General features: G+C 43.5%; 1 protein-coding gene across 2 annotated transcripts in view; it reads left to right on the top strand.

Annotated features, from left to right (window-relative positions):
• The window catches only part of uex (metal transporter uex), a 240,406-nt gene that overhangs the window by 46,132 nt on the left and 181,774 nt on the right, over positions 1 to 12,500 (top strand). For both annotated transcript variants that reach the window (XM_043004514.2, XM_043004515.2), the window contains exon 2: positions 5,081 to 5,966. In XM_043004514.2, the coding sequence (XP_042860448.2) occupies positions 5,081 to 5,966 (886 nt within the window). The remainder of the gene's footprint in view (positions 1 to 5,080; positions 5,967 to 12,500) is intronic.

The following is a 12,500-nucleotide window of genomic DNA, read 5'->3' as shown; positions in this document are numbered from 1 at the left end:
GAGGGGAGTTTGTGGAGGAAGAAGACGAGGAAGAGGAAGAAATTGGAGGTGGTGAAGAAAAAGGAGGAAGAGGAGGAGGAGAATAAGAAGAAGAGGAAGATGGATGAGGAAAAGAGGAAGTAGGAGGAGGAGGTAAAGAAGTATAAGAATGCGTAGGATGAGGAAGGGGAGTAAGTTAAATTGAAAAAAAATAGATGGGTAAAAAAGCAAAAAAAAAAAAAAAAAAATCCAAAGGGAAATCAAGACAAACAAAAAGAAAACGAAAAGGGAGAAAGAGAAAGAAAGAAAGAAAACGAAGAGAACTATAAAAATAAAGATAAAGAAAAATAGAAACAAAAATTAAACAAGAAAAAAGATAAAAGGAAAAGGAGGAAAGCAACAAAAGAAAAAAATATAACCGGAAATATCCTTCCCTTCGAAGGCGCTTTTCCCGCCGAGAAAAAACCGACCAAAACGCTCTTGTAAAATGCGCCGTAACCACATATCAAACTGTATCCCTAGTTATCTCTCTGAGCCCTTTCTTTATCACGCTTTATCCCCCCCCCCTCCTCCCCCGATCGCCCGTGGGAGATCGGCGCGGCAAAGCGAAAGGAAAAGGGAATTTGGGAAGGGAAGTAAGAAGAGAGGCGGCCATGCGCGGCGCTGCTGCTGCCATCTGTCGGGTTTTTTTTCTATTGTTTTTCTTATATACTGTTTTTACTGATTTATATGTAACTACCGATATTGATATTTCTATCATTGATACGATGATACTACTACTACTGCTATTAATACTATTAAAACTACTACTACTACTACTACTGCTATTAATACTATTAAAACTACTACTACTACTACTACTTCTACTACTATTAAAACTACTACTACTACTACTACTACTACTACTACTACTACTACTACTACTACTACCACCACCGCTACTACTACTACTACTATCGCTACTACTACTACTACTACTACTACTACTACTACCGCTACGACTTAATTTCATATAATAATTTTCTATTAATAGGGACAGGAAGGAAAGTCGGAAAGGGAAACGTAATATGAAAAGGCTAAGAAGAGAGGAGAACGTGAGAGACGAAAGACAACAAAAGAGAGATATGAGAAAATGATGGAGGAAAAAGAGTGAGAGTGGATAAAAAGCAGAGAGAGAAAGAGAGAGAGAGACGGATGGAGAGAAGGGGAAGGAAAATTAGAATGAGAGAGAGAGAGAGAGAGAGAGAGAGAGAGAGAGAGAGAGAGAGAGAGAGAGAGAGAGAGAGAGAGAGAGAGAGAGAGAGAGAGAGAGAGAGAGAGAGAGAGAGAGAGAGAGAGAGAAATTAAGGCTGATACATACATGTACAGATGTATATGTAGATTCATATGTGTTGGTAATGAGAGAGCGAAAAAAAAGAAAGAAAGAAAGAAAGAGTGCGAGAGAGGCAGAGGTTGGCGTGTCTGCGAGATAACGGGAGCTTTGCCCTTGAATTACTTGGGAAAGACGAAGAGGAGGAGGGGGAGGAGAGAGTAGGAGGAGGTGAGGGTGGGGAAGGAGGAGGGGGGGAGGGGAGAGAGGTAGTGAGAGTAGGAGGAGGAGAGTGTAGGGAGAGGGGGAGGAGAGAGTGGGGGGAGAGGTAGTGAGAGTAGGAGGAGGTGAGGGTGGAGAGAGGAGGAGAAAGTGGGGAGTGAAAATAGGAGGAGGAGGAGGAAGTGAAGGAGGAGGAGAAAGTGGGGAGAGAGGTAGTGAGAATAGGAGGAGGAGGAGGAGGAGGAGGAGGAGGGGGGGGTGGGGAGGAGAAGGAGAGAGTAGGGGGAGAGGTAGTGAGAGTAGGAAGAAGGGAAGGGGGAGGAGGTATTGAGAAAAGGATGAGGAGAGGGTGGGAGGAGAGGTAGGGAGAATAGGAGGAGGAGGGAGAGGGTGGGGGGAGGTAGTGAGAATAGGAAGAGGAGGGAGAGGGGGAGAGATAGTGAGAATAGGGGAGTGTGTGGGGAGAGTTGGTGAGAGTAGTAGGAGGAGGGGGAGGAGAGAGTGGGGAGAGAGGTAGTGAGAGTAGGAGAAGGAGGGGAAGTGGGAGGGGGAGGAGAGAGTGGGGGAGAGGTAGTAAGAGTAGGAGGAGGGGAAGGGGGAGGAGGTAGTGAGAGTAGGAGGAGGGGAAGGGGGAGGAGGTAGTGATAATAGGAGGAGGGTGGAGGGAGAGGTAGGGAGAAGAGGAGGAGGAGGAGGAGGAGATGTAGTGAGAGTACGAGAGAGTGGGGAAGGAGGAGGAGGGGGAGGAGAGAGAGGTAGTGAGAATTGGAAGAGGAGAGGGTGGGGGGAGGAGGAGAGAGTGGGGGAGAGGTAGTAAGAGTAGGAGGAAGGGAAGGAGGAGGAGGTAGTGAGAATAGGAGGAGGAGGGAGAAGGTGGGGGGAGGTAGTGAGAATAGGAGGAGGAGGGGGAGGGGGGAGAGATAGTGAGAATAGGAGGAAGAGGATGAGGAAGAATGAGGGAAGAGAGGGAAGGCCAGTGAGGATGGATAATAGTAGTATTAGTAGGAAGAGGAAGAGGAACTGGAGTAATGGAGGTGAGAAGAGGAACGAGAAGAAAAAGATGGAGGAATGGGGATAGGGACTAGGGAGGTAGGGGAAGAGAGCGGGGAGGATAGGATACAGAAATAGATGAAGAAGAAGAGGAGGAGTGGGAAGTGATGATAATGAATGGGCGAGTGAGCAAAACAGGCGCGTTGAGTTACTGATAACCTAAGAGAACGATAGATACAGAGAGAGAGAGAGAGAGAGAGAGAGAGAGAGAGAGAGAGAGAGAGAGAGAGAGAGAGAGAGAGAGAACCCTTACGCAAGTGTATTAATCTGAGCGGAAATGAATGACATGTTTCCGTTTCGATAGTCCACTGCCCCCCCCCCCCCCCACGACAGAGGCTAATCTCTCCAAACCATAAACACAACACAAGCTGCGCCACGCAATCCGCGATCAGCTGATTCACTGCGTCAAGGAAGTCACGTGGTCTCGCCTCGGTTGTAAACACAGGATCCTACGAAAGAAAAAGGGCAATATGAACTTTATTGGACAGGCTAGACGACAGTATTAAACGGATTACACTGGGTATAATTTGATCTCTGTGAGAATAAAAACAGAAGTGTTTTATAAATAGAAAGGAGATATGAATAGTCACACGTGTGTTTGTGTTTGTGCGCGCGCATGCACATGAGAGAGGGAAGGAAGAAAAGGAGAGAGAGAGAGAGACGGAGTAAGGGAGTGAGTGAGTGTGTGTGTGAGTGAGTGAGTGAGTGAGTGAGTGAGTGAGTGAGTGAGTGAGTGAGTTCATGCGTAACTGTATCCGTGTATTTCCATGTGTGTGCATGTATGCGTGCAATATATATGTGCACGTTTTCGGAATTATTAGTATAGTAATTGCTCTCTCGATAAGAATTCTTTGAGTCAGTTTATTGTTAGAAGGTAATGGGGGGGAGGGGGAAGGGGGCGTTTGATATTATTGATATATTATTGTTATTATTATCGTTATCATTGATATTATTATTTGCAGTGTTTGGATATTGTTATAGTCATCATAAATATTGTTGTTATTAACGCCATTATTAATAATATCATTATTAATACCAATTATCGTAATTATCATCATCATCATCATCACCACCATTACTCATACAATCATTATCACTATTACTAGATTCATTATCATCACCACCACCACCGCCACCACCATCATCATCATCATCATCACCACCACCACCACCATCATCATCATCATCACCATCATCACCATCATCATCATCACAAACAAACGAACTTCCAAAAAGAAAATCAAATCAAAGGAAACCGCCAACTTATGATTCCCTGTTTGAAGTGCGGCGGAAACGGGGATTTATTGCTCGTGGTTGCATGGCGGTGCAAGATGCTTGAAGGTGGTGCAAATAGCAAATAAGAATAAAATAAGATAAAAATAAATAATAAATAATAAATAAATAAATAATAAATAAGATAATAAATAAAATGATAATAATAATAATAAATAATAAAATAATAATATTAATAATAATAATAATAATAATAAATAAAATAAATAAATAATAATATTAATAATAATAATAATAATAATAAATAAAATAAATAAATAATAAATAGATAATAAAATAAGATAAATAAAAATAAAAAGCAATGCAAGTACAGTTCAATTGCAGTTCAATGAAACGTATACATACACATTAGAGTTAAATATAGGTTAGATATTACGCAGTACTGTGCGCTACTATAAAGTACAATTTAGTACAGTTTCAATATAGTACAAGGGCGGTATAGTATTTTACAAATACAGTGCTCTAGAATACAATACGATAGCCTAACCTAACCTACAAATACATTAGAGGCACGATACAATATAATATAAATACAATCCGAAACCCTGGTTGGATCTGCTTCGCTTTTTTTTTTTTTTTTTTTGGGGGGGGGGGGGGCGGGGGGGGGGTTTTATTATTTACGATCGTGTTGAGGGCGACTTATCGCTTGCTACTCTCTCTCTTTCTGTTTTCTTATTATTGTTATTATTATTATTATTAATGTTATTATTATTATTATTATTATTAATATTAATATTATTGATGTATCATCAATCATCATCATCATCATCTACTATTACTACTACCTCTACTGTAACTACTACTACTACTACTACTACTACGACCATCTCCATTGTTATCACTATCATCTTACTCATCATTATTATGAGAAAGAAAGAGAGAGAGAAAGAGAAAGAGAGGGAGAGCGCCACAGCGAAAAGAGATCGAGCCGGAAAGATAGATGGGACGAGCGCGGCCGCCCGCCCACTGCGAAGCGATCGGTAATCAATTTTATTATGATTTTAATGTCGGCTGCTCGCTTGCAAGACCCCTCGTTGCGAAGAACGGTCTCGGAGGAATTGATGGCATTGAGGATAATTGTATTTTTATAGGGCAGAGTTATCCTCAGATAGGGATTTTGGGGGGAAGGGTGTTTGTTGCTTTTATGGTGAAATTATTCTTGTAATTGGTTGATTGAATTGCAATCTTGCAGTTGGATTGATTATTTTCTTATTCTCTCCGTTACAGCCTGCGCAGCGTGGAGCGGCCGCCGCCGGAGGACGAGGTTTTCGCGAGCGCCTCCGACGGACTCGATGGCCGCAGCAACGCCACGGTCCCGAGGGAGGGCGCGGCCGCTGAAGGGTCCGACCAGGGCGCCACGAAGGGCAAGACCGACGCGCCCCCCGAGGAAGAGAATGTGACAGTGAGCGCGGCCGAGGGCGAGGGCGAGGGCGAGGGGGGGGTCAAGGGGAAGATCGCGGGGGGGAGTGAGCGGGGAGCCGCGAGTGTGACGAACGTGACCAAAGCCTCGGCGGGGAACAAGGAAGCGAAAGAGAATGAGAAAAAGGAGGAGGAGGAGGAGCAGAGGGCGAGTGCGCCGCCGCCCGCAGAGCTCATGCTCGGGGACGACCCTCGGGGCGCCCCGGCCCGCGATGAGAGAACTAGCCCCGACGGCGGAAAGCCCGAAGGTGAGATCACAGACAAGCCAAGAACTAGTGCGGGCGCGCGTGCGGGCGGCGGCGGCGGCGCGGACGAGGACCTGGAGAGCCTGGGGCTGGCGGACGACATGATGAGCCTCATGAAGGAGGAGGGGCCGGCCGTGCCCGTGGCGGCGCCGGCCGAGACCCGCGTCTCGGATGCCGCCAGCGCCACCTCCGAGCGCCCCGTGGCACCCGCGCCGCCCCCTGCGGCAGGCGGCGCCACGGCGCGCCTCATCAAGGTGACGGGGCTGCGGGTGGAGGAGCACTCCAAGGGCATCGACTACGACGACTACGCTGGCTCCGTCCTGGCCGGCGCCGACGCCCACGTGCGTCTCTTCGGCGTCGGCCTCACCGAGTCCACGGAGCTCCAGTTCACGGCCATGGAGGGCGAGTTCGGCGACTCCTGCAGCACGCACACCACGCCCGAGTTCAAGGTAGGCCTCGCGGTGTCGCGTCCGGGGGGGAGGGGTGCCGTCCCATCAGGGGGCGAGCGTGGGAGGGGGTCTCTCTAGGGGCTTCGATTGGTTGGGAGGCGGAAGCCTTGTTGGGGAAACAAACACACACACACACACAAACTCTCACTCACTCACTCACTCACTCACTCACTTACTTACTTACACACACACACACACACACACACACACACACACACACACACACACACACACACACACACACACACACACACACACACACACACACACACACACATACACATATGTGAGTGTGTCTGTCTGTCTGCCTGTCAGCTTCTTTTTCTTTCTTTGGATGTCTCCCATTTTAGAGATCCGTTTTTATTTTTTATAAGTTTTGGTAGAATTCCAAGCTCGAGTTCGGTAGACTTTCCGGTCCATTAAATTCAAATGATAACTCGAATTATATCAAAATGATACACACAATGATATGTGTTTGTCTGCGTCTGTGTCTGTGTGTCTGTCTTCGTGTCTGTGTCTTTCGTAGAGAAGGGTTACCAAATTGTCTCGTGGTCTGGGTCTTTGGATTTATATCATGCAGTAGATGAGAGAGAGATAAAAAAAAGAGAAAGAGGAAAAGGAAAGAGAGAGAAAGACAGACAGTGACAGACACAGTGACAAATACACAGAGAAACAGACACAGAGAGAGATAAAGACACAGACAGAGAGAGAGGCACAGACACAGAGAGAGACAGAGACACAGAGAGAAACACAAACACAGAGAGAAACACAAACACAGAGAGAGACACAAACACAGAGAGAGACACAAACACAGAGAGAGACAAAGATACAGAGATAGACAGAGAAACGGAGAGAGACAGAGACACAGGAAGACAGAGAGAGAGACACACAGAGAAAAAGAGAAATCTAAAGAAAACATGCGAGGAATTCAAAAAATCCAAATAAGAGTGGGTAGGGAGTGGAAGGGGAGACCAGGGATGGGGTAGAAATTTTTTATCGTGGTGGTTGTGGATATAACACACACACAAGAGAAACCAGAGAGAGAGGGAGGGAGAAAGAAAGAAAGAAAGAAAGAAAGAGATAGAGATAGAGAGACGGAGAGAGAGAAAGAGAAAGAGAAAGAGAAAGAAAGAGAGAGAGAGAGAAAGGCTGACCGAGACTCCAAAAAAACAAGAGAAAGGGGTTCGCCGGATCCTTAGAAAGCCTCCGAGATGCCCAGTCTTCTCGAATGTTCGGAAATGACGGGCGTTATTGCGTGTCATGCGAACTAATGGTTGTGACTCACACGACTCGGCCTAGATGGAGGAAGGGGGGGAGGGGGGGCGAGAGGGGGAGGGGTAAGGGAAGGGATTGAGGGAGTGAGGTGGGTGGCAGCTCAAAGGCGGGCTTATGTTGCCTCTTTCTCTTTACTCTCTCTCTCTCTGTCTCTTTATTCTTTTCATCTCTCTCTCTCTCTTTCTCTTCTCTCTGCCTCTCTTCTATCTTCTCTCTGCCTCTCTTTTCTCTTCTCTGCCTCTCTTTCCCCTTCTCTCTCCCTGTCTTCCCTCGTCTCTCTGCCTCTCTTCCCTCTTCTCTTTCTCTCTCTTCCCTCTTCTCTCTGCCTTTTTCTCTCTTCTCTCTCCCTCTTCTCTCTCCCTCTCTTTCTTCTTCTCTCTCTCTCTCTCTCTCTCTCTCTCTCTCTCTCTCTCTCTCTCTCTCTCTCTCTCTCTCTCTCTCTCTCTCTCTCTCTCTCTCTCTCTCTCTCTTTCTCTCTCTCTCTCTCCAATCGTCCCTCTTTTCCTCTCTCTTCCTCCCTCCCTCTCTCCCTCTCTCTCTTTCCCCTCTCTCTTCCCTCTCCCTCTCTCCATCTCTCCCTCTCTCATGAATACAAATAACCATAGATATAGATATGGCGGTCAATTCCTTTATATAAAAAAAACGATTATCATCTTTTCAATCACGCACGCCCACGCTCACGCCCAAAGTTGCCATCATGAACCTTCATGGGGTGGGCAAGCGTGCCCCCCCCCCCTCACCATTCCGTCACTCATTATTTCCGAGTTTCACCTTCACTATATATATATATATTTTTTTTTTTAATGAGTTTTGAAAAATGAGTCTTTTTTTAGTATGGCTATTTTTTACGAGTTCTAATGAGTCCTACTTAAATAGACATAAATGAACCCTAAAATGACCCTAAATGACCTTAAATTGAGCTGAGATTAAAGCCTCAAGGATTTGCTTGAGGGGGTTAAGTGTGTCTATTTGTCTGTCTGTCTGCCTGTCGCCTTGTCTGATTTGTCTTTGACTGTGTATGTGTTTACATTTACTATGTGGATGGTGTGTAAATGCCCTGGGTATATGCTACTTGGAGCTATTTTAGGTGGGACCTTTGGCTTCCGTGTGTTTGCATGTGTGTATGTGCATATAGCATACATACATACATACATACATACATACATACATACATACATACATACATACATACATACATACATACATACATACATACACACACACACACACACACACACACACACACACACACACACACACACACACACACACACACACACACACACACACACACACACACACACACACACACACACACACACACACACACACACACACACACACACACACACACACACACAAACACACACACACACACACACACACACATTTATATATATTATGCAAATGCTGGAAATAAACTTCAAACGCTCCATTTTCTTCCTCGTATGTTTACTCCAGTAAGTCCCCGGATGTATTTGTTTATTTAGTTATTTGTTTATTGACCTCACGCACGTGGCGTACTTACATGCAATTGCCTCAGTTGCAGGTACAGATTTGTAAGACCGAGCTTTTCGTTACCCTGTTGCAGAAATGAGGTCATGTTGTTTGTGATACGCTTTTTTATTTACTTGTTTTGATATAATTTGTGGTATTTTTTTCTGTTGATATTGCTACTTTTAGTATTAATGTGCGTGTACGTGTGTGTGTGTGTGTGTTTGTTTGTTTGTTTGTGTTTGTGTTTGTGTATGTGTATCTGTTTGTTTCTATTGATATTGCTACTTTTAATATTAATGTGTTTGTGTGTGTGTGTGTGTGTGTGTGTGTTTGTTTGTGTTTGTGTATGTGTATCTGTTTGTTTCTATTGATATTGCTACTTTTAGTATTAATGTGTTTGTGTGTGTGTCTGTGTCTGTGTCTGTGTGTGTCTGTGTCTGTGTTTGTGTGTGTGTGTGTGTGCGTATGCGTATGCGTATGCGTATGTATATATCTACGCACGTAAACACTTCTCTTCTTTCCCTTTTCTATCACCGAGGTTGTCAACCCGGACAGTAGCAGATACAAAGAACATAACACACAAAGAGGGAGATTAGGCTTTATTGCCATGTGTCGCAAGGACGATTATCGCACATATCCTAAAGCTGGATGGAGCCTTGGGGTGAAATTGAGACAGAATGGGTTTCTTGACTTGAATTGCGTTTGGGGGTTATTATTTTTTGGGGATTTCGGGTGGTTTATTTTTTTTATTTCCGATTGTATTCTTTTATTTTTTTATTATTGTTGGTTGTTGTTTTTTTCGTTGCTGTTATTATTTTTTTTGTTTTTCATATTGTTATTATTATTATTATTATTATTATTGTGTTGTTGTTGCTAATATTATTATTATTGTTATTGTTATCATCATCATTACAATCATCATCGTCATCATCATTATAATCATCATCGTCATCATCATTATAATCATCATCATCATCATTATAATCATCATCATCATCATCATCATTATAGTTATCATTGTCATCCTTATTATGATCATCAATATTATTACAGTTCATATTATTATTGTTGTGATGTAAGTATTATTCATAATGGTGTTGAAGTAGTTATTGCTATTATTATCGAGGATTTTATCGTCATTATTATTATTGTTATCATCATTATCATCAATCATCATCATCATCTCCAGTATTATTGTTATTTAAGCTTTCCAAACAGATTTCTTACAAATCAAAAAGTATAACAGGAAACACATCCATTATTTCCAGAAGTTACAAACGTGAAGGTCTAATTATCTGGAAATTACGAGTTCTGTTTTTGAGTTTCTTTGTTCATGCTTTATCACTTTTCCTTCAACATTTGTTCACCTTACTGACCCTGTGAACAGCGGACTCCTTCCTCTACGCCGGTTGGCATTCGTATCCTTTGCTTTCGTGCCTTTGGTTTTCGTGTCTTTGGCTTTCGTGTTTTTGGTTTTCGTGCCTTTGGCTTTCGTGTTTTTGGTTTTCGTGTCTTTGGCTTTCGTGTTTTTGGTTTTTGTGTCTTTGGCTTTCGTGTTTTTTGGTTTTCGTGCCTTTGGCTTTCTTGTTTTTGGTTTTCGTGTCTTTGGCTTTCGTGTTTTTGGTTTTCGTGTCTTTATCTTTCGTGCCTTTGGCTTTCGTGTCTTTGGCTTTCGTGCCTTTGGCTTTCGTGCCATTTGCTTTCGTACTTTTGTTCGTTTTTACACACGTTTGCTTTCATACCTGTGTAAATATTACGTAATTGAATTATGCTAAACAGGTGAACTTAGAAAAATAAAAGGGATTAGAGTTAAAAAAAAAGGTACTTGTGATGATGAAAATGATAAGAATTGATAAGACCTGTGTTTTCTTTTTCTTTCATATAGACATGATTGTTGTTGAATTTGCAAGCTCGCTTAGGTCACAGACCCTCTTGCAACATCGTATATACGTCGTGAGCTACACTTTATTGCAGTGTTTGAGAGAGAGAGAGAGAGAGAGAGAGAGAGAGAGAGAGAGAGAGAGAGAGAGAGAGAGAGAGAGAGAGAGAGAGAGAGAGAGAGAGAGAGAGAGAAAGAAAGAGACTAAGACAGACTGAGAGAGACTGAGACAGATAGAAAGAGGGGGAATTACTGTGACCCAGTCAATCAATATTGCTAGGTCAAAGCTATACATAAAAAAGTAAGTGCATGTATAATCACTCTTAGAGAGGCCCTTGCAATTTTCATATTACAGGCAAAAGTCTTTTTGTGTTTACGTAAATATCTGATAAAATGCCCGTCCTCTATAAAGGATGTTGCAAAACTGTACAATGTTTTACCAGGTCATCCTTTCACGAAATTCTTCAGTAGAGACATTATCATTACATAGTGGTCAAGGTGTGTGAATAGGGCTGACTGCACAACATGCATTCAGTTCCCCCACATTGGTTGAACACATACACCCAGTATATATGTTTGCGTGCACTACTTCAAGCTGTCTCGTAACTTGGTTTGGACTCCGTAGATATGCCTTGTCTTGGACATAGCGTTATCTGTGAATGATTGATCCTGCTTGGGTCTTGCTCAACATTTCTCTCAGTTTCACCGTGAGTGAGAAGCTGTTTCTTTATGATCTTACGTACAAGCACAGGTGTTATATCCAAGTCATACTCAATAGTATCCATATGACTGCATGATCTAGAGAGAGAGATGAGGAGGGGAAAGGCAGTAGAGAGATTAAGGGAGAAGATGAGAGAGAGAGAGAGAGAAAGAGAGAAAGAGAGAAAGAGAGAAAGAGAAAGAGACTAAGACAGACTGAGAGAGACTGAGACAGATAGAAAGAGGGGGAATTAAGGATAGGAGAAGATGAGGAGGGGAAAGGCAGTAGAGAGATTAAGGGAGAAGATGAGAGAGAGGTAGAGGGGAGAGAGAAAGATTGAGAGGGTAATAAAGAGAGTCAGAGCGATAGAGAGAGAGGGAGCGAGATAGAAGGCGGGAGAGAACGAGACAAAGGTCAGTCAGACTCACGCAGTAATATCCACAAAAGAAAATAAAAGAAAGAAAGAAAGAAAGAAAAACATAGAGCAAACATGATTTTATTCTTGTACCCAAAGAATGATAATTAAACCGCCCATGTGAAGAGATTAATTCATAGTAAAACAAAGTCATGGTGAATCCTCCTCTTTTTATATCCACAAACCATCCACAAATCAGATATCTTGATACGAAGTCGATAAGGAGAACCATCGGAGGTCAGAATGGGTCAGCACAAGGTCGGTCACGTGGGGTTAGGAAGGGAGAAGGTTATTGACCTGTGCCTGAGAGGTCGTTCTCGATGGCGTAGTTGTGACCTCGATTTGGGGATCTGGTGGGGGCCTTTCCGGGATTCTTTTGTTTTCTTTTGATGTTTGTTTTGTGACAGGAGTTGAGGTTTTGGATTGTTTAGTTGGTGATGTATCCTCGTATACACGCATGTACGTACGCAATCACGTACACGTATACTTACACGTACACGAACACTTACACGCAGACACATACTTTACACGCACTAACACGTACACGCACTTACATGCACACACACACACACACACACACACACACACACACACACACACACACACACACACACACACACACACACACACACACACACAAACACAAATACACACACGCCGCGCACACACACACACATAAAGCAAATGCATCGAAAACGAGAAATACGCAGCGTTTATTAATAATCCCCGCCTTTCCAACCGCTCTTCTCGAAAAACCTCAGGACCCCG

Source organism: Penaeus japonicus, unplaced genomic scaffold, assembly GCF_977035675.1.
Source record: "Penaeus japonicus unplaced genomic scaffold, GWHDUDI00000001_assembly GWHDUDI00000005, whole genome shotgun sequence".
Classification (NCBI taxonomy): Eukaryota; Metazoa; Arthropoda; class Malacostraca; order Decapoda; family Penaeidae; genus Penaeus; species Penaeus japonicus.
Note: the sequence above shows the minus strand (reverse complement) of the source record. Positions and strands in the feature narration are given on the sequence as shown.